Here is a 22,471-nt window from a genome sequence, read left to right as displayed (position 1 = left end):
TGTGTATATATATCAGTGTATTCATTTTGCTAAAATTTTATTAAGGGTTTGTATTAACTCTGCTCTGCAATCAGCCTGTGATAGCTGAGGGCCCAGAATGCCTTAAATGGATTTATCTTCACCCCTTTGCCCTGCCACTTGCTTTTGGGGATGGCTGCCTTGGTCATCAGGGAGACTACATGCACCTCAGTGATCCTGCCTTATCCCAGCCTTAAATATACTATGGTCTGATATTAGGTGAAGACTTGTGAGAGTCTGTGGATGGATTCATCACTGTGATTTCTGTAACTGAGATGTCTCAAAATTCTAATGTGGTCTATCAACCACACTCTGCTGTCAACTTTTGGTAAGATTTAATGATGATTTCTTTATACCTTCATGTGTGGCAGATTCCTTCTCTCAGCACTCATCCAAGATTGAGAAAAATCATGGGTATATTCTTTCTTAGCGAAGCTTATTATTTAGGTGTATCTGCATTCTTGGCTCTCTGATGTATTTTTAAAAGGTATGATTTTATAGCTATGTGGCTTGTGTTTTAAGAGAGAAGGATCAACCCTTGGAAGTTTTACATTCTAATATGAATATATGAGAGCATTTATTTTGGTTTTTGTTTTGTTGTGTTTTTGAGACGAGGTCTCTGTTGCCCAGGCAGAAGTGCAGTGGCGAGATCACGGTTCACTGTGGCGTTGACCTCCCGAGACTCGGGTGTTCCTCCCACCTCAGTCCCCTGAGTAGCTTGGACTATAGGTGAGTGCTACCACACCTGGCGAATATTTGTATTTTTTGTAGAGACAGGATTTCACCATGTGTTGCCTAGGCTGGGCTCAAGCAGTCCACCTTCCTCAGCATCCCAGAGTGCTAGGATGAGCCACCATGCCCAGCCAGAAAATTTTAAAAATAGATATTTGTAGAGTTATACATCCAGGAGAATTTTTAGAAATGGGATTTCTAAGTCAAAGGGTAAATGCCTATATAATTTAACTACATGCTGCCAAATTCCCTAGTGTTTTTTTTTTTTTTTAATGAAGTTAAAAATAATTCCAAAGGAAGCTAGGCATAGTGGCTCACATATGTAATCCCAGCCGTTGGGGAGGCCAAGGCAGGAGAATCACTTGCGTCCAACCTGAGCAAGATAGCAAGACCTCATCTCTGCAGAAAACTAAAGAATTCGCTGGACATGGTGGCACATGCTTCTTGTCCTAGCTATTTGGGAGGCTGAGGCAGGATTGCTTGAGCCCTGCAGGTCAAGGCTGCAGTGAGCCAAGATTGTGCTACTGCACTTCAGTCTGGGCAATAGAACAGGGCCCTTGTCCCCTACCCCCACCCAAAAACAATCCTGAGAATAAGAGGAGATAATTCCTACTTAGGTAACTGACAAAAAAAAAGGCTTATATCCAAAATATATTAAGAACTCTCTTACACATTAATTCCAAAAATTCAAACAATCCAGTAGAAAAATCAGTAAGAGGCTTGAGCAGGCTCTTCACAAAACTGACTGTGCTATGGATAATAAATATGAAAATTGAAGTTTTAATCCTCATTAATAATCAGGCAAATGGAAATTAAATCTGCCACTACACATGCATCAGAATGGCTAAATCCAAAAAAAGTTACAATACCAAATGTCGAAGAGAATTTAGAGAAACTAGAGTTTGCATATACTTTTAGTGTGTAAAGTAAAATATGTTTTGAAAACGATTTGGCATTGCATTCCAAATTTGCACTTAAGGATATACCCTTAAATACAACCATATAACATCATCATTTGAAGTAGCTCAGAATTAAGCAGTTCTAATGTCTATCTACAAGAACACATGAATAAACCATGCTATAATGGTTAAGTATCAGAAATATTTGGGACCAGAAGTGATTTGGATTTCAGATTTCTTCAGATTTTGCATTATTTGCATTATACTTCAGAAATTCAAAATGTTCCAGTGAGCATTTCCTTTTTGAGTGTCATGTCTATGCTCAAAAGGTTTTTTTGGAGCATTTTGGATTTCAGATTTTCAGATTAGAGATACTCAACCTGTATTATGGAGTGCTTTTAGGTAAAAGGAAAAGAACTAGAGCTCTTTGCAACAGTGTGGATGACTCTCGTAAACATAATGTTGAATCAAAAAAGCTAGACATAAATAAATGATTTCATTTATAAAGTTTAAAAACAGACAAAATCAATCTATACTGTTAGAAGTGAGAATAGTGCTACCATTTGAGAAGAGGGGCAATGATTTAGATGTGTCGTGTGCATTGTGTAGAAATTAATGATGCATTATACCTTTGTAATTCTACACTTTTGTGAATATATATTTCAATTAAAATGTTTAAAAAATTCAGTGTTGGCTGGGCGCGGTTGGCTCCAAGCTGTAATCCCAGCACTTTGGGAGGCCGGAGACGGGCGGATCACGAGGTCAGGAGATCGAACCATCCTGGCTAACACAGTTGAAACCCCGTCTCTACTAAAAATACAAAAACTAGCCGGGCGAGGTGGGATGGCGGGGCGCTGGTAGTCCCAGCTACTCGGGAGGCTGAGCGGGAGAATGCGCAAACCCGGGAGGCGGAGCTTTCAGTGAGCTGAGATCCGGCCACTGCACTCCAGTCCGGGCGACAGAGCGAGACTCCGCCTCAAAAAAAAAAAAAAAATTCAGGTGTCATTTCAGGTGTTTGAAAGAGATTAGCAAATAAATGTAAAGAAAACATAACACTAAAAAGCAAGCATTTTAATGGGAAGAAAAAAAATAAAACTGATCAGTAAACTCAAGTGATAGGTTTTTTTGTTTGTTTGTTTGTTTGTTTGTTTGAGATGGAGTCTTGCTCATCACCCAGGCTGGAGTGCAGTGGCGTGATCTCGGCTTACTGCAAGCTCCGCCTCCCAGGTTCGTGCCATTCTCCTATCTCAGCCTCCCAAGCAGCTGGGACTACAGGTGCCTGCCACTGCGCCCGGCTAATCTTTTGCATTTTTAGCAGAGACGGGGTTTCACTGTGATAGCCAGGATGGTCTCGATCTCCTGACCTGGTGATCTGCCCGCCTCGGCCTCCCAAAGTGCTGGGATTACAGGCGTGAGCCACCGTGCCCGGCCAAGTGATAAGTTTTTTAGAAGTATAAAATTGGCTGGCCATGGCTGGTTGCGGTAATCCCAGCACTTTGGGAGGGCAAGGCGGGCGGATCACGAGGTCAGGAGATCGAGACCATCCTGGCTAACATGGTGAAACCCCGTCTCTGCTAAAAATACAAAACAAATAAGCCAGGCGTGGTGGCGGGCGCCTGTAGTCCCAGCTACTCTGGAGGCTGAGGTAGGAAAATGGTGTGAACCCGGGAGGCGGAGCTTGCAGTGAGCTGAGATGTCACCACTGCACTCCAGCCTAGGCGACAGAGTGAGACTCTGTCTCAAAAACAAACAAACAAACAATTGGTTGGTCATGTGGCTAACACCTGTAATCCAGCACGTTGGGAGGTTAAGGCGGGCGAATCGCTTGAGCCCAGGAATTCAAGATCAGTCTTCCCAACATTGTGAGGAACCCCTTCTCCATTCCAGCCCTACCACCAATCTCTAGCTACCAAAAAAAATTTTAATTGGCCAGGTGTGGTGGGGGCTTGTGCCTGAAGTCCTAGCTACTCAGAAAGCTGAGGCAGGAAGATTGCTTGAGCCCAGGAGTTCAAGGCTGCTATGAGCTTGATCCTACTATTACACTCCAGCCTTGGGGACAGAGTGAAGCCCTGTCTCTCCCATACCCCCAGAAAAGTATAAAATAGATAAACTTTTGCATAATGTGTAATTCAGCATTTCATCCACCCCATACGTTTTCTTTTTTCTTTTTCTTCTTTTTTGTTGAGACAAGGTCTGGCTCTATCGCCCAGACTGGTGTGCAGTGGCATGATCTCGGCTCACTGCAACCTTTGCCTCCCAGGCTCAAGCCACCTTCCCACCTCCCAAGTAGCTGGTACTACAGACATGCACCACCACACGTGGCTAATTTTTGTGTTTTTTGTAGAGACGGGGTTTTACCATGTTGCCGAGGCTGGTCTCAAACTTGTGAGCTCAAGTGATCTGCCCGCTTTGGCCTCCCGTAGTGCTGGGATTACAGGCATGAGCCACACCCCATACATTTTCTACCCTCTGCTAGGACCTATGAATATTAAAAGAAAAACTTTAGATAAATGTAATAGTTAAGCATTAAAGGATTCGTGAATCAGGCAGCAGTCAAAACCAGAAGAGGTTCAGGGGCTCTGCTGTAGCAGCATGCCCAACTGGGTTTTATAGACTGAATGTGGAAGCAAAGTAAAGAAATTACTTAATTGGCTACAGCTAGGCGTAGCCTTGTCAGTATTCTGAGTTTCTTTTGTGAACCATTAGTGTTACTCTATTGCTTTGGATAAAAAGTTGAGTGTCAGTTTTTTAGGCAAGCCAGATGTCAGTTTTCAAGTGTCTTATGGTTACTTTCTTCTATTTTCTTGCCCAGAACCAGTTCTGAGTCTGTAAATATACATTTATATGTGTGTGTGGTAGGAGAGGTGGAGGATGATATTACTTATCCATTCGTCTACTTTTTTCCATAGCACTTGTCACCAGTTGACATAATACATATTTATGGCCGGGCACGGTGGCTCACACTTATAATCCCAGCACTTTGGGAGGCCAAGGCGGGTGGATCACCTGAGTTCGGGAGTTCGAGACCAGCCTGACTAACATGGGGAAACCCTGTCTCTACTAAAAATACAAAATTAGCTGGGCGTGGTGGCACATGCCTGTAATCCCAGCTACTTGGGAGGCTGAGGCAGGAGAATTGCTTGAACCCGGGAGGGCAGAGGTTGCAGTGAGCTGAGATTGCCCCACTGAACTCCAGCCTGGGCAACAAGAGCGAAACTCCATCTCAAAAAAAAAAAAAACTTATTTATGTGTTTATTATCTACTTAGCACTTTAGAATGTGAGATACCTAAGGTCTAGTACATTTTTTGTATAGTTGACTATCCTAAGTGTCTAGTATATTACCTTATGAAGATAAGGTCCTTCATAAATATTTGTAGAGTGAATGAAAGCATAAGCCAGAGATAAGGACTTGAAGGGAAGCCACCTGGCCTACATGACTTTGCCAGCTGGAGGAGCTAAAGATGTCTAAATTCAATAAACCGTTTGTGTTGGGAGTCCTCAAGACCCCCACCCTCATGCTCAATGATAGAAGCACTCACAGGACTCAGAAGCTATTAAACCTACACTTATGGTTTATTACAATAAAAGGGTACAGATTAGAATCTGCAAAGGGAAAAGATGAATGAAGTGTGGAAGAAACCGGGCTTCTCTCCCGTGTAGTCACATGGACAGTGCTTAATTCTCCTAGTAAAAGTGTAGTATTCATGTAAACTGTTGCCAACTAGGGAAGCTCACCTGAGCTTTGGTGTCCAGGATTTTTACCAAGGCTTAGTCCCGTAGGCATACAGCACCTGAATGACTTACTTCATACACTTATGTCCAGCCTGTCAACAGTTCAAATTCATGCGTTATTGCCAGCAGCCTCAGGCATACAAAAACAAGCTTTCAGCATAAATCATATGGTTAGCATACACAATCTGGTCACGCTAATATAGTTTGGCTCAATAGCTCAACCATACAAAAATATACACTTATCAGGCAAGGTATTCCACAGGCTAACAGGTCATCTCTCACAAACTGAGCCAAGTGTCAGTCCTGAAGACAGATCTTTCTCAGGAGAGTGCAGGGTTTGGGCATCCCAGGCCTGTTGAGTTAACCTTTCTGCACATCATTTCATGACCATCTCATGGTCACGTTGGAGAATAAGAAGAACCTCAAGAGTTTAGGTTTGTTAGTCAGAGTAACCTGCATTCTTATCCTGGCTCACACTTCCTAATTGGTGATGTTGGGTCAGTTAGTGTCTGAGCTTATTAGGTTTCCTTAACTAATACGATAGTAACAAAAACTGCTTTGATAATTATATGAACTTATCCTACCACTGTTTCTGACACATGGGTACCAGGTAAATGGCATTTGTTATTATTTATGTCCACGTGGCATAATACTGTAGTGGCATTCACATGAACAACTTTATCTTCTGCAGAGAGATGGCTAATGAATGGCTCTTGATGATAGATGAGTAATGCCTGTTGCTTAAAGATTGATGGTATGAGACAAGACTCCCATTACTACTTAATCAAGAGGAATTGAGATTGACCTACCCATAAGTTCAGACAATGTCTTGAAGAGACTTTGGGAACAAGATATTCAGGTACATTTCACTGTTAGACTCACAGGATGCTGGCCATTGATCTTTCCCTTTGTGGTAAGTCCATGTTAATGGTCCTTCGAGACCCTGCTTTAACCAGTCTGTGAACAGCTTGTCTTGTGATTAGGGTTTAGAGTCTAAATGGCCCTGCTTTTGAGATATCTAGAAGGGGCTAAAGTAGATATGAATATTCTGTGGTCTAAATCCTGGGATTTGGGAAGGAGGGGTAAGTACGCAGGCTTTTGTGGAAGATGTTCAGCTTAATCACATGATGAGTTTCATTTTTGGCAAATAAGGAAAATGTTAACTTCTCCAGACTTTTTATTCCTTATAAAATGGGATTGTTAAACTCATTCTCCTGATCAAAGCCTGAAGCATATTTTCTGGCTTCAGGTGAGACACGCTGCTCAGGCATTTTATTGTAATAATGAATGTGTGTCAGCTTAGTATTAGTATGAGGTGGCTTCTTGGCTTGTGAGTATGGAAGCTATCAGCAGCCTGGATTCTCAGGTTTTATTTCTTCTTCTCAAGATCATCTTTCTCAAGACTTTTTCTGTCTTCATGAGGCAAAATTTGAAGAGGAAAGGATGGTGGCTGGGTGGTTGACAAATTACTCTCAGGTAAGTAGGAAATTGCTTTTTCTGTAGAAGCATATGCTTCTTATTACTATATAGATGTGTTTTCTCCTAGTGGAACAGAGCTCCTACAAGTAAGGAGGGTCTGCTTAGGGACTACATCTCTCATCAAACTCCTTCGGACCACAGGCCTCTCACGTGGTTAACAGATTTCACAGGGAAATGATCCTACTATCCCAGTGTTTACTAATTCAGTCTGACTCTCATCCATGCTGATTATATGCTTTCATTTTGCTGTGATAGACAGGGAGAGAATGCACTTGTGCTTCTCCGAATTTGTGCTGTCACTAGAGCATTTATTTGAGTGTCTATAATGTACTCAGGATTGTGATAAAACCTGTCAGTAGTGAACAATAAGAAGTCACAATCTAGTTGTGCTGAGATATATTCAGTTAGGTGAAAGAGGTGCTCTTCAAGCCGTGTGACTAGATGAGATCACCAGTGAATATGTACAGACAGAGGAGAAGAAAGTGGGGACTGTCAAGTGATAGGGGACCAAAGAGTCTTGTCAAGGCATGCCAAGACAAGGTCCCTCATTGTCCAGTCAACATAGTGGAGAAGGTACTTGCTTGATGCCAGCATGTGTGTGATGGTTTAGGACTCAGTGACCTTTGAGGATGTGGCTGTGGACTTCACCCAGGAGGAGTGGACTTTGCTGGATCAAACTCAGAGAAACTTATACAGAGATGTGATGCTGGAGAACTACAAGAATCTAGTTGCAGTAGGTAAGGCTGGTACCATTCTTTTCATTTAGTTTTTTTTCTGGAACAAATATGTCTTAAGTAACTATATTCTAGGTTCTCTGCTTGTTAATGGGCTGCATTGGTAAACAGGCGAAACATTGTTTCCATCTCATAGACCTTACTGCCTAGTGATTTTTCTGATGAGATTGAACATCTATTCATTGTTCTGGCTTTGTTTTCTCCATGGATAAAAGACTTAGAGCTTCTTGAATATGTATAGGAGCTTGAGCCTGGGTTGCATGGGAAGAATTGCTAGCCCTTTTGGTACACAGTGAATGAGAAAAGAGTATTTGCAGTTTAGGTTCACTTGAAAGTTTTTGTTGTGAACATCGTGCTGTTTAAGTTATACCTGAGAGGGTTCAGAATGCCCAAACAGCAAAATCTTAGCCCTTAATTCATGGAAGCATTTGTTATCCCTTGCACATTCTTTCTTTCTTTCTTCTTTTTTTTTTTTTTTGAGACAGAATCTCGTTCTGTCGCCCAGGCTAGAGTGCAGTGGCATCTCAGCTCACCGCAAGCTCCGCCTCCTGGGTTCACGCCATTCTCCTGCCTCAGCCTCCAGAATAGCTGGGACTACAGGTGCCCACCACCACACCCAGCTAATTTTTTTGTGGTTTTTTTTTTTGGTATTTTTAGTACAGGCGGGGTTTCACCGTGTTACCCAGGATGGTCTTGATCTCCTGACCTCATGATCCGCCCGCCTTGCCCTTCCAAAGTGCTGGGATTACGGGCTTGAGCCACTGCGCCCGGCCATCCCTTGCACATTCTAACATCATTCATCTTTCTCCGAGAGCAGGGTACTGGCTATGCAGACATGGTTTGACTTTTCAGGTGAAACAAGGAGAGTTAAAGACAGTGCAGAAAATTCTCCAAGATGAGAGAAAAGACAGATGTGATTATTTGTGAGAAACAGCCCTGATCTATGAGAGGTGCAGTCTGTTTATAAATGTTAAGTAGGAAGGTTTTGAAAGTGTAATTTTTTGGGGAGAATATCAAGGCCAATTGATTTCTGTGGTTCCTTGGGTACCTTAACTTCTCTTTCTCTTTCACTTTCCATCCGTCTTGGAAACTTTCTTTTGCCCTGACATTAAGATCTGTCTCATTTCTCCTTTAAATTTATGATTTGCATTTAGCTCTGTATCCATTTCCTTTCAACTTTGTTTCACTGGCTGTACCTCTTTTTTGTTCACTATAAAGTCTCAGTGTTTAGAGAACCATTTCTTTGTTGTTGTTGTTGTTGTTGTTGTTGTTGTTGTTTTTTAGAGACGGAGTCTCACTCTGTCAGTTCATTGCAACCTCTGCCTCCGAGGTTCAAGCGATTCCCCTGCCTCAGCCTCCCGAGTAGCTGGGACTACAGGTGCGTGCCACCTTGCCTGGCTAATTTTTTTTTTTGTATTTTAGTAGAGACGTGGTTTCACCATGTTGGCCAGGATGGTCTCAATCTCCTGACCTCGTGATCTCGTGATCTGCCTTTCTTGGCCTCCCGAAGTGCTGGGATTACAGGCGTGAGCCACAACCCCCAGCCTAGAGAACCATTTCTTAGTGAATCACCTACCAACTTGACCTCAGTACCTTACTGTTGCTAGACTCTTATTACATCCAAGTTTCTCAATTTCTGTTTCCCTTTCTCTAAAAAAAAAAAAAAACTATTTCAAGTCAGTGTTTGAAACTACAGTACACTCTAGTCTTGCATTTTAACACCCTTTTAAAATCATTATTTCTCTAAGAACTTAAAATTTTTTTTTTCATCTTATTTCAGATTGGGAGAGTCATATTAATACCAGACGGTCAGCACCTCAGCAGAATTTTTTGCAGGGGAAGACATCCAGTGTGGTGGAAATGGTAAGATTCAGAAGGTATAATTTATTGCCTTCCATGCTAGAGGAAGATTGGAAATTCCATAAAATGGAAAAGCTGCACAATAACCTTGAGACATTTGAGACTAGTGTTTTTCACCCAAAAATAATCTGTCTCTTGGAGACACTGTGGATCATGAGTTTGACAAACACTCTAAACATCCCTCAAAATATATTTGCTTACGTATTTCCTTCAACTAAACATTCCCATATAGGTATCTGAGATGTTTTTGATAAATAATTCACTTTTGGGCCATTATCAGCTAAGCTCTGTTTAGAAGCCCTGTGAAAGTAAAGAATGTAACAGAACTTCCTGCAGTCACTTTGTTTCACTTGAAAGCACTCAGATCTGAACCATGCATTGCAATTAAAATGGCAGGAACAAACAATTTCAATTATACTAACTTATTTTCCATGCATAACAGAATTGAGAGTAAAAGGGAGAATCTGAATGAAATAAATGTGAAAAACTTGTATGAATCATCATTAATTTTCACCAACAGGAGAGAAACCATTTTGGAGAGGAACTATTTGACTTTAACCAATGTGAAAAAGCCTTGTGTGAACACTCATGCCTTAAGACTCACAGGAGAACCTACTTTAGAAAGAAAACCTGTGAGCATAATCAGTGTGAAAAAGCCTTCACAAAACCCTCTACTTTACACAAGAAAACTGATACTGGAGAGGAACTTCCTAACTGTAATCAATGTGAAACAGCCTTCAGCCAACATCTACGTCTTGTTTGCAAGAAAACTAGCCAAAATCTACATCTTGTTTGCAAGAAAACTCACACTCAAGAGAAACCATACAAATGCAGTGACTGTGAAAAAGGCTTACCTTCCTCCTCACACCTCAGAGAATGTGTAAGAATTTATAGTGGAGAGAGACCATATACTCATAAGGAGTATGTCAAAACCTTTTCTGATTCCACAGGCCTTTTTGTACACATGCAAACTCAAGATGCAGAAAAATTCTATGAATGTAAAGCATGTGGGAAAGCCTTCACTCAGTCTTCATATCTTACTCAACATTTAAGAACTCATAGTAGAGTGTTACCTATAGAACATAAGAAATTTGGCAAAGCCTTTGCTTTTTCCCCAGAACTTGCTAAACATATGAGACTTAGAACTAGAGGGAAACACTATGTTTGTAATGAATGTGGCAAAGAGTTTACTTGTTTCTCAAAACTCAACATTCACATAAGGGTTCACACTGGAGAAAAACCATATGAGTGCAATAAATGTGGGAAGGCCTTCACTGATTCTTCAGGTCTTGTAAAACACAGGCGAACTCACACTGGAGAAAAGCCTTATGAATGTAAGGAATGTGGGAAAGCTTTCGCTAACTCTTCACATCTTACTGTACATATGAGAACTCACACTGGTGAGAAGCCTTATCAATGTAAGGAATGTGGGAAAGCCTTTATTAATTCCTCTTGCTTTAAAAGTCACATGCAGACTCATCCTGGTGTAAAACCCTATGACTGTCAACATTGTGGGAAAGCCTTTATTCGATCCTCATTTCTTATTCGACATTTAAGAAGTCACAGTGCAGAAAGGCCTTTTGAATGTGAAGAATGTGGGAAAGCCTTTAGATACTCCTCGCACCTTAGTCAACATAAAAGAACACACACAGGGGAGAAGCCATATAAATGTCAAAAGTGTGGGCGAGCCTTCGCTATCTCATCAGGCCTTACAGTACACATGAGAACTCACACTGGCGAACGGCCCTTTGAATGTCAGGAATGTGGGAAAGCCTTTACTCGGTCCACGTATCTTATTCGACATATAAGAAGTCACAGTGTGAAGAAACCATATAAGGAATGTGGGCAGACCTTTAGTAATTCCTCATGCCTTACTGAATGTGTGTGAATTGGGGCTGATATTTGGAAAGAATGTGGTAAAGCCACTACTTCCTCACACTTATTGAACATGTACTCATAGTGGCAATGTACACAGTCATAAGGAATGTGTGAAGCCTTCCTTGGTGTCTCAGATCTCAACAATTCCAATAGAAGAGAAGACATGAATGTAAGGAATGTGGGAAAGTCTTGACTCCTTCCATCGGCCGTACTTACTATTCATGTGTCTGTGCATCCTTGGAAACAAACTGAATGTAGAAAACCATCAGTCCATGCTTACATCTTACTGAGTCTGTTTGAACTCATGCTGGAGAGAAATGCTGTGAATGTGAGGAAGGTGGAAAAGCTTTCATTATTTTCCTCAGGCCTTACTGAGCTTGTGAGCACACTGGATGTAAATGCACATCCTCTGGATGTAAGGAATGTGTTGAAGCCTTTTGCTCTGCCTTATACCTTAATATTCAACTGTGATCTCACAAGTGTTAAAATCTTGAATGTAAGATGTGTGGAGATTCCTCTTTGTTTTTAGCTTCCACTTTGGGAACGTGTCAAAGCACACATTGGGAAGTCCCGTGAGTGAAAGAGATGTTGGAAAGCCCTTGAACTTGGTCATTAGGAAACATCCACACTGAAGAGGAACTCGACTATGGAAGGTCAAAAAGGCTGTATTAATTTAGATGCAAAAAGTCACACTAGAGGAATGCCATATCAGAATGCTTTTGGTAAATATACATGTTTTAAAGAGGTATATATTATTAATAAAAATATCTAGCTGGTCTGAAGATCCTGAGTTATCTCAATTGTTCACGGTTACAGATGGAACTTTTAATTATTTAGGAGTTCCACTCTTTCCCCCATTTGTCGGTACTACACTTCACTAGTCTTTAAAACAATTTTAGGCTGGGCGCAGTGGCTCATGCCTAAAATCCCAGCACTTTGAAAGGCCAAAGCGAGTGGATCATTTGAGGTCAGGAGTTTGAGGCCAGCCTGGCCAAGATGGTGAATCCCCATCTCTACTAAAAATGCAAAAATTAGACAGGCATGGTGGTACGTGCCTGTAATCCCAGCTACTCAAGAGGTCAAGGCAGGAGAATTGCTTGAACCTGGGAGGCAGAAGTTGCAGTGAGCTGAGATCACGCCACTGCACTACAGCCTAGGCGATGTGGTGAGACTGTCTCAAAAAAAGAAAAAAAATTAAAATATCCTCAAAGGGTTTTTTAATGAAAAACTTAGTTATAAGAATAAGGAATTGAGGAACATTTAGGGGGTATAAGTTTTTACTTACTGCATACGAGAAAATTGGTCCTGGCCAGGCATGATGGCTCACACCTTAATTCCAGCAATTTGGGAGGCCAAGGCAGAAGGATCACTTGAGCCCAGGAGTTCAGGACCAGCCTGGGCAATATAGTGAAACCTCATCTTGACAAAGAATAAATAAGATTAACTGGGTGTAGTGGTTCGTGCCTATAGTCCCAGCTATTTAGGAGTCTGGGAGGAGAGGTTTGGTTGAGCCTGGTCAGGGAGGCAGAAGTTGCAGTGAGCCCAGATCATGCCACTACACTCTAGCCTGGTCTACAGGAGGAGACCCTGTCTAAAAAAAAAGAAAAGAAAATTGGCGCCAGCAAAGAAAACCAACTAAGTATTTAAGTTTGCCTTTCTATGTGTCTTTAAAGACTAATGATGTTGAACATAGCTTTCATATGCTTATGAATCTTTGGTGAAGTGTACGTTTAATGATCTTTTTTCACTGTTGCTGAGAGTCTTTGGTTTGAATTATTGAGGCAGGTTCTTTCAATACGTTTATTGAGGTATAATTGCCATGTAATAAACTGCACATGTTTTTAGCGTACACTTTAAGTTTGGACACATACACATGTGTGTACATACACACCAAGATAATAAGCATACCTATCAAACCAGATGGTTTCCTCATGCCCTTTTATAATTTTTTCTCCTCACCCTTCCCTGTCTGTCACTCTCCTGATCCACTGATTTGCTTTCTCTTAGATGACTTTATATGATGTACAGTTTTTATATAAATGGAATCATAGTCTGGCATCTTTCAGGATAATTTCTAGATCCATTTATGTTGTAGAGTCCATTTCACTGCTGAACAGTATTCCATTGTAAGGCATGCCACAAGCTATTTATCCATGTGTTATTTCTACCTTTTGGCTATTGCAATTAAAACTGCCTTGAACACCCATATGCAGATTATTCTTTTAACATATGCTTCTATTTCTTTAAGAAATAGAAGAAATGCTTTATTCTTTAACATACGCTTCTATTTCTAATTAAGAGTGGAATGATCAGATTATATGTTACTGTACGTTTTTTTTTTTTTTTTTTTTTTTTGAGACGGAGTCTCACTCTGTCGCCGGGGCTGGAGTGCAGTGGCCGGATCTCAGCTCACTGCAAGCTCCGCCTCCCGGGTTCACACTATTCTCCTGCCTCAGCCTCCCGAGTAGCTGGGACTACAGGCGCCCGCCACCTCGCCCGGCTAGTTTTTTGTATTTTTTAGTAGAGACGGGGTTTCACAGTGTTAGCCAGGATGATCTCGATCTCCTGACCTCGTGATCCGCCCGTCTCGGCCTCCCAAAGTACTGGGATTACAGGCTTGAGCCACCGCGCCTGGCCACGTTTCATTTTTTAAGAGATTGCTAAACCTTTCTCAAGTGGTTGTGCCATTTGACATTTCCATGAGCAGTGTATAAGAGTTGCAATTCCTCTGCATCCTTGCCAATTATTGATATGGTCAGTCTTTTTTATTTTGACCGTTTTAATAGGTGTACAGTAGTATCATGGTTTTAATTTGTATTTCCCCAGTGACTAATGAGGTTTTACCTGGTTTCACATGCACTCTTTAAGCCTTTGGGGAAGTCTCTTCAAATCTTTTGCCTGTTTATATTGGATTTGAATTTTTTTTTTTTTTTTTAAATAGAGACAGGGTTTTGCTCTGTCTCCCAGGCTGAAGTGCAGTGGCACGATCATGTGGTTTTGCAATTTTTATTGAATTTTGGGAGTTTAAATTTTGTAATTATTTAATATTAAACCTATTAGTGTATTTGATATATTAATACTTTACATTTAATGTACATTTATATAATAAAACATTTCATTTTAACAGAGGTAACATAAATACAGTTCCCAATTTATGAGAGTTTGACTTAGTATTGTTTTTAATTTACAATGATGGAAACACATGATGCATTCAATACATTTCTCAATTTACAATGAGGTTAGAAATTGTCAACTTACGATAGTTTCAACTTAAAATGGGTTTATCAGGACATAGCCCTGTCATAAGTTGAGGAGTATCTGTATTACAATATATTTAATATATGTTGTACTTGTGGTACAAGTACATGATGCATTTTGAGTTAAAATCTTTACATGGCACAAAGTTTGGATCAAAGTTGTGGGTTTTTTTTTTTCTTTGTATCTAATTGTTCTAGCATCATTTGTTGAAAGGACTATCCTTTCTCCACTTAATTAATTGCCTTTGCTTCTTTCTTGAAAATCAGTTGTCTTTATACATGTGTCTGCTTCTCAACTGTTCTGTTCCATAGAGCTACTTATCTTTTATTCCAAGACTACCCTCTCTTGACAACTTGATAACTTTTGCAGTCTGATAGAGTTAGTCCTCTAGCTTTTTCTTTTTCAGAGTTGTCCTATTTTAGGTCAGAGGTTGGCACAGTTTTTTGTAAAAGACCAGATTGTAGAGATTTTAAGCTTTACATGCTGTATATAGTTTCTGTTGCATTTTCTTTTTTCTGTTACAGACCTTTTAAAATATAAAAATAGTTCTCACATTCCATTCAACCTGTACAGTTATAGGCAATGAGCCACATTTGGTCTTGATGTGGCTGTACTTTGTTGACTTACTTCCTTTCTAGGACTTCTGTATTTCCATATAAAGTTTAGAATCAGGTTGTCAATTTCTACCACCACCACCCCACACCCCCGAAGTAACTCACTAAGATTTTGATTATCATTGTGTTGAATCTGTAGATTAATTGATGTCTTCACAATATTGAGCATTTCAACCCATGAACATAATGTATCTATCTCTCCACTTATTTAGGATTTACAGTTTTTTTCTCAGCAGTGTTTGTGTTTTTTGGTGTTTGGGTCTTCCTAGGCATTTTTTCTCTGACACTATTGCAGATGGTATTTTAAAGATTTCAATTTCTCTGCTAGTTCACTACTACCTGGAATACAGTTTTTGTACATATATTCATCTCGTATGCTGCAACCTTGTTAAACCTGTTCTGGAATATTTTTATATTTATATTAATATTATACTAACCTACATAATTTTATTCTTTATTTTTTTAAATTAAAAAAAATAGAGATGGAGGTCTCGCTATATTGACCAGTCTTGAACTCCTGACCTCAAGCGATCTTCCCATCTTGGTCTCCCATAGTGTTGGGATTACAGGTGTGAGCCACTGCACCCGGCCGCAATTTTATTCTTAAATGAAAATAGATCTTTGATATCGTCGCCAGATTCATATTTGTTTTTTGTTTGTTTTCTTGAGATGGAGTTTTCTTGCTGTGTTGCCCAGGCTGGAGTGCAGTGGTGCAGTCTTGGCTCACTGCAACTTCCACCTCCCAGGTTCAAGTGATTCTCCTGCCTCAGCCTTCTGAGTAGCTGGGATTACAGGCACCCGCCTCCACACCCAGCTAATTTTTGTATTTTTAGTAGAGACGGAGTTTCAGCATGTTGGCCAGGCTGGTCTTGAATTCCTGACCTCAGGTGATCCACCCACCTCGGTCTCCCAACGTGCTGGGATTAGAGGCATGAGCCATCACACCTGGCTGCCAAATTAATATTCAAATATATGTTGCCATTACGGAGTGATAACCAAGGACACTTTGAGGTTTAGGCATAGCTGTGATAAAAACAGCTCTCTCCAACTGTGCATCTAAATTGTAAAATAATGACATCGATGCTTTTAAACCTGCCATGTATAATTTTTCAATGTATTAGCCGTTTAATAACTCTGAGACAGCTAACATTTAAATAAATCCCTGTTTGGGAATGATGTTTAAGTGAATAATATTGTGGACATATTTGCCAATTTTGATAATTAGTATTTGAAATAAGTGTATTTTTCCGAGTAGCCTTTTGGAAAAAGTGCACAGAATATAGTTTCCAGTCATATGCTAGAGTCTTGCTCTGTCGCCCAGGCTGGAGTGCAGTGGCCGGATCTTGGCTTACTGCAAGCTCCACCTCCCGGGTTTATGCCATTCTCCTGCCTCAGCCTCCCATGTAGCTGGGACTACAGGCGCCCGCCACCTCACCTGGCTAGTTTTTTTTTTTTTTTTTTTTTTTTTTGTATATTTTAGTAGAGATGGGGCATATGCTACTTCTCTAACTTGCACTTATCTAAACATCTCATCAGGAGAGAGTTCAATAGTACCTGAACCGAAAGTCCAGTGAATCTGACTTCTCCAGTCCCCAGTTTGGTTTGCATGTCTGCTTACAACCATCATTTTTGCAAATTTTCCACTGCAGTGCTCTGAAAGTTCTCGAAAAGGTGCAGCAGTTTTTTGGAGCCTCTGAATGACGACAGCATTCTGTAAATCTGCTTCTTCCAGTGTGATTGTTTCATCTAACAATCTGAGGACAGGAAGAGTTGTTGCCAGGGAAAAGGGAGGACTTCTTTTGAGATCCTTAGTATTTTCAATGAAGTTTTGATATGGCTTACCCTTCCTAATCGGTGACTCTGTCCTGTAAAGGGCTGGAAGACAGGCTTTGTAGACATACATATTTCATTTTTCTTGTCTTCAACGTTGACACCCACCTCTTCTTTATCAAAAATTCCCTGTAATTCTGAAAGTAATTCTTGCTTTTGATGGAGTTCAAAACTGCTGACTTGCACCATTTGAATAACTTCTGAAATCGTTGACAGCGAATCCATTTTTCTGTAATTTTATGTTTACATCTACCTGTTTCTTCTGTTAAGTAGGAGACAAGCATTTGGAACCAACCTTCTGAGCTTCCTCAAAAGGCTATCAAAACTATTCACAATTTATTTATTGATTATCACCAAGAGGTTGATTGTCAGGTCCTGTTTCACAAACCCAGTCTTTTATACTTTCAAGATTATCTACTTCTTTCATTTTCTTTTGCCTTACTCCGAGCATAGCCGCCAAGCCTCGGCCTCACTCAGCTCAGGGGCCACCAGCACCATTTGGCTGGAGCCCTTCAGACCCGGAGCACCTCACCCCAGACCTCCTCCAGTACCCTGGCTGCGCTGTTGATAATCCCGTCTGCCTCTGTCTCCACCAGGCACCAAGTGTTCGCCCACACCTGCTGCCTGCAGACTTGAGGAGCGCGCATGGGCTTTTTTTGTTTGAGACGAGTTTCGCTCTGTATCCCAGGCTAGATAGAGTGCAGTGGCATGATCTTGACTCACTGCAACCTCTGCCTCTGGGGTTCAGGCAATTCTTGTGCCTCAGCCTCTGGAGTAACTGGGAATACATGTGTTCCCCACCACGCCAAGCTGAATTTTTTTGTATTTTTAGTAGAGCCGGGGTTTTGCCATGTTGCCCAGGTTGGTCTGGAACTCCTGAGCTCAAGCGATCCACCCACCTCGGCCTCCCAAAGGGGTGGGATTATAGATGTAAGCCACCGTGCCCAGCCTCTGGCAGCTTTTTAGTAGATTCTGTCAGATTTTCTACTAGGACAATTCTGTTGTCTGCACATAAAATTTTTTGCTTCTTGCTTTCCAATCTGTATGCGTTTTGTATTTTTCTTACTGCATTAACTAGAACCTGGAGTCTGCACATAAAATTTTTTACTTCTTTCCAATCTGTATGCATTTTGTATTTTTCTTATTGCATTAACTAGAACCTGGAGTGTATTGTTAAATAGAAGTTGAGAGACCAGTCTTGTCTTGTTTCTGGTCTTGAGAGTAAATCATTGAATCTTTTACCATTTAGTAACTACCTTTTTTATTATCTTTTTTTTGATAACACCTATTGGGTGGGAAATAGTATTCATTGTTTTTTATTTTTATTTCCCTGGTGGCTAAAGATTTTTATTATTTTTTTTTTCTGAGCTTAGCTCACCTGAAAACTAAAGATGTTGATCATCTTTTCATCAGTTTTTGACTGTGTATCTGTCTTCTTTGGGAGAATGCCTGTTTAGATCCTTTGCCATTTTAAATTGAGTTATTTTTATTATTGAGTTTCAAGAGCTCTATAAATTCTAGCTACAAATACCGTATCAAATAAATGGTTTACAAGTATTTTTCTTTCATTCTTTGTGTTGTCATTTCACTTTCTTGGTGGCATCCTTTTGAGTGTAAAAGTTTTAAATTTATTTTTTTCTTATGCTTTTGGTGTCAAATCTAAGAAACCATTGCCAACTCAAGGTCATGAAGTCTTTTATATTTTCTTCTAGGATTTTTATAGTTGCAGCTCTTACCGTTAGTTCTATGATCCATTTTGAACTAATGTTTATGCATGCTGTGAACAGTGTATCCAGCTTCATTCTTTGGCATGTAACACCCAGTTACCCTAGCATATTTGTTGAAAAGACTATTTCTCCCATTGAATTGTTTTGGCAGTCTTGTCAAAAGTCAGTTGACCATAAATGTAAAGGCTTATTTATTTATTTTGAGACTGAGTCCTGCTCTGTTACCCAGGCTGGAGTGCAGTGGTGTGATCTTGGCTTACTGCAGCCTTGACCTCCCAGGCTCAAGTGATCCTCCCCCTTGAGCTTCCCAAGTAGCTGGAACTACAGGTGCAAACCATCACACCTGGCTAATTTTGCATTTCTTGTAGAGACAGGGTTTCATCATGTTGCCCACACTGGTCTTGAACTCCTGGGCTCAAGCAATCCTCCTGCCTCGGCCTCCCAAAGTGTTGGGATTACAGATGTGAGCCACTGTGCCCAGCATTAAGATTTATTTCTAGACTCTCAGTTTGCCTCCATTGTACATGTCTAATCTGTTTGTAACCACACTGCCCTAGGCTTTAGAGTAATTTTTGAAATTGGGAAGCATGAGCCCTTCTGTGATCTTTTTTGCAATGCATGGGTCACGGTTTCTTTTGGAAGGGGTAGAAGGGATCTGAATGTTTTAATTTTTTTTTTTTTTCCCCAGGACAATTGGTTGAAAACAGTCTTTTCTCTATTGGATTATTTGCACCTGTTTCGAAAATCAAATTGACTACATATGTTTGAATCTATTTCTGGGATCTATTCAGTTCAACTAATCTATGTCTGTCCTTTTGCTAATACTACACTTTTTTTTTTTTGAGACAGAGTCACACTCTGTCACCCAGACTGGAGTACAGTGGTATCATCTCACCTCACTGCAGCTTCCACCCCCCAGGCTCAAGCAATTCTTGTGCCTCAGCCTCCCGAGTAGCTGGGACTATCGTGCCTGAACCTCCCGAGTAGCTGAGACTATAGGCGCGCACCACCACACCTGGCTAAGTTTTGTGTTTGTAGCAGAGACAGCGTTTCACCATGTTGGTCAGGTTGGTTTCAAACTCTTGGCCTAAAGTGATCCACCCACCTCAGCCTCCCCAAGTGCTGGGATTACAGGCATGAGCCACCACATCTGGCCTGCTAATACTACACTTTTTTGATGATGGTAGCTTGCTAGTAAATCTTGAAAGCAAGTGGTATAAGAGTTCCATCATTGACCTTAATTTTCAGAATCATTTGGGATGGTCCATGTTCTTTGTTTTTTCACTTTTTTCTTTTTTTTTTTTTGAGACAGTGTCTCGCTGTGTCTCCCAGGCTGGAGTGCAGTGGCACAATCTCAGCTCACTGCAAGCTCAGTCTCCTGAGTAGCTGGGACTACAGGCGCGTGCCACTACGCTTGGCCAATTTTGTGTTTGTGTGTCTGTGTGTGTGTGTGTCTGTGTGTGTGTGTGTGTGTGTGTGTGTGTGTGTGTGTTTAGTGGAGATGGGGTTTCACCATGTTAGCCAGGATGGTGTTGATCTCCTGACCTCATGATCCGCCCACCTTGACCTCCCAAAGTGCTGGGATTACAGGCGTGAGCCACTGCGCCCGGCCTTTTCACATAAATTTTAGAATAAACTTACTGGTTTCCATAAAAAGCCTGCTGGGATTTTTTTTTTTTTTTTTTTAAACTGAGATTCAGTTAAAGATGAATTAGAGAATTGGCATCTTACTAATACTGGCTGTTCTGAACCATAGACACAATATCTCTGCCATGATCTGAATGTTTGCATACCGCCAGAATTTTTATATTGAAATCCTAATCCCCAGTCCAGTGATACTGGCAGGTCAGGCCTTTGGGAGACGATTAGGCTCACGAGGGCAGAGCACTAATGAATTAGATTGGTGCCTTTATAAAAGATATTCCAGAGAGCTTGCTTATCTCTTCTGCCTTGTGAGGACACAGCAAGAAGTCACCATCTGTAAACCAAGAAGTGGGACCTTATCAGACACCAAATCTGCCAACACCTTAGTCTTGGACTTCCCATTCTCTAGAACTGTGAGCAATACATTTCTGTTGTTTATAAGCCATCTAGTCTATGGTATTTTGTTCTAGCATCCCAAACGGACTAAGACAATCTCCCCGTTAATTTAGGTCTTATTTCTCTCAACAGTGTTTTGTGGTTTTGTGTATTGCACCATTTTATTGATGCTATTATAAATACTAGTTTTAAATTTTCAATTTTTCAGTGCTAGTGTATAAAATTATTTCTAATTGTGTATAATTTATATTTGACCTTGAATTCTGCAAACGTTGTATAGTTACCTATTCCTGTAACTTTTTGGAATATCCTACATAAACAAATCTGTCCTCTATATTAAGGCGGTTTTGCTTTCTGATATCTGTGCCTTTTATTTCTTTATGTTTTCTTAATGTACTGGCTAGGGCCTCCAGTAGTGTTGAGTGAGAGTGGTAAGAACACACATCCTTGTCTTATTCCCAACCTTAGGCAGAAAGCGTTCAGTCTTCTACCATTAAGTATGATGTTAGCTGTGGATTCCTTTGAAGACAGCTTTATTAGGTTGACGACATTCCCTTCCACTGCTTGTTCACTGAGAGATTTTATTTTATTATTTTTATTTTTTTAGCATTTATGCATTTTAATTTTTTATCTTTTTTTTTTTTTTTTTTTTGAAACAGGGTCTCACTCTGTTGCCCAGGCGTGAGTCCAGTGATGCAGTCATAACTCACTGCAGCTTCTAACTTTGGGCTCAAGTGATCTTCCCACCTCAGCCTCCCAAGTAGCTGGGACTACAGTAGTTCACTGAGAGATTTTATTATGAAAACCTTTTATCATAGAACCATTTCTTAAGATCTCAGAGACCTTTAGTTTGGTGTTTGATAGAGTCTTATGAATAGATATAATATGTAGAAGTTTAAATAAGGTGCCTCTCCATTAACCAAGAGAGCATCTCAGCATCCCTTCTGGGCATTGTTCCCCTGCATTCTCACAGACAGGGGTCCAAGATAGAGAAGGGCCTAAGATATTTAAGCCATGGCTTTTGTCTAATGACACAAACCCAGTAAAATTAATGGAGATAAATGGGAAAAGGGTTTTTATTGCACTGGCAAAAGCAAGGCCAACTTGGTCCAAATAAAATGGAAAGAAGTAGTACAAAATGAAAAGAGACCTTCGAACCCCCAAACTGCAGTTAGACAACAGATGAAATAGGCCTATAAAACTACTCAGTTGAAAATGTTTACTTTTTATGGGAAAGCAAGTATGATTCAGAGTACAGAACTTCAGAAGAATCACTCCTGTGGAGTTGCACTGGTGCTTAAGAAACAGGTAACATGTTTCTGCCTGAATTTAAGAATTGCTGTGGGTCAGGGGCTGCTGTGGAATCCCATTTCTTCCCACCCAGGCCTTTTTAATAGGAATGTCTATTTTAACTATCCCATTCCTGTTCCAAACTCTGTATCGGTTGTGTGGGGAACAGATAACGTCTCTTTAGCTTACAAATGCTCAAATCTAGAGGAGCAGGAGTATATTCAAGAAACCAAACCCAAGGACTCTTTTATGATTTTATTTATATTTTATTGTTTTTTTGTTTTTGTTTTTTTGTTTTTTTTTTTGAGACGGAGTCTCGCTCTGTCGCCGCGGGTGGAGTGCAGTGGCCGGATCTCGGCTCACTGCAAGCTCCACCTCC

General features: G+C 40.6%; 2 protein-coding genes and 1 pseudogene across 4 annotated transcripts in view; 2 read left to right on the top strand and 1 right to left on the bottom strand.

Annotated features, from left to right (window-relative positions):
• The first annotated feature begins 6,147 nt into the window (after positions 1 to 6,147).
• On the top strand, positions 6,148 to 12,115 carry ZNF559 (zinc finger protein 559). 2 transcript variants are annotated; one of them, XM_017879875.1, is made up of 5 exons: positions 6,148 to 6,241; positions 6,770 to 6,858; positions 7,472 to 7,598; positions 9,376 to 9,458; positions 9,976 to 12,115. In XM_017879875.1, the coding sequence occupies exons 2-5, from the start codon at positions 6,826 to 6,828 to the stop codon at positions 11,341 to 11,343; spliced, it is 1,611 nt and encodes a 536-aa protein (XP_017735364.1). In that variant the 5' UTR covers positions 6,148 to 6,241; positions 6,770 to 6,825; the 3' UTR covers positions 11,344 to 12,115. The 2 variants fall into 2 exon arrangements, with proteins under 2 accessions (XP_017735364.1, XP_017735363.1); XM_017879874.1 differs by having other exon boundaries at positions 6,175 to 6,295.
• The window catches only part of ZNF177 (zinc finger protein 177), a 44,994-nt gene continuing 28,808 nt past the window's right edge, over positions 6,286 to 22,471 (top strand). The window contains exons 1-2 of one of the 2 annotated variants that reach the window (XM_017879876.1): positions 6,286 to 6,858; positions 9,376 to 9,458. The gene's annotated coding sequence lies outside the window, so the exon portion shown is untranslated. Of the gene's footprint in view, positions 6,859 to 9,375; positions 9,459 to 11,970; positions 12,056 to 22,471 lie in introns of those variants that run through there. The other variant, XM_017879878.1, reaches the window with a different exon arrangement.
• LOC108534500 (UBX domain-containing protein 2A pseudogene) lies at positions 16,672 to 18,721 on the bottom strand (annotated as a pseudogene).

The sequence above is a fragment of the Rhinopithecus bieti genome, unplaced genomic scaffold, assembly GCF_001698545.2.
Source record: "Rhinopithecus bieti isolate Rb0 unplaced genomic scaffold, ASM169854v2 scaffold_10589, whole genome shotgun sequence".
NCBI classification, from domain to species: Eukaryota; Metazoa; Chordata; class Mammalia; order Primates; family Cercopithecidae; genus Rhinopithecus; species Rhinopithecus bieti.
The sequence above is the reverse complement of the archived record's forward strand: the minus strand, read 5'-3'. Positions and strand labels throughout refer to the sequence as shown.

Coding starts and splice junctions, on each gene's coding strand:
- ZNF559 (XM_017879874.1), top strand. CDS start 6,268: ATGCTGGCCATTGATCTTTCCCTTTGTG. Junction 7,599..9,375: donor CAAGAATCTAGTTGCAGTAG/GTAAGGCTGGTA, acceptor ATCTTATTTCAG/ATTGGGAGAGTCATATTAAT. Junction 9,459..9,975: donor CATCCAGTGTGGTGGAAATG/GTAAGATTCAGA, acceptor TTTCACCAACAG/GAGAGAAACCATTTTGGAGA.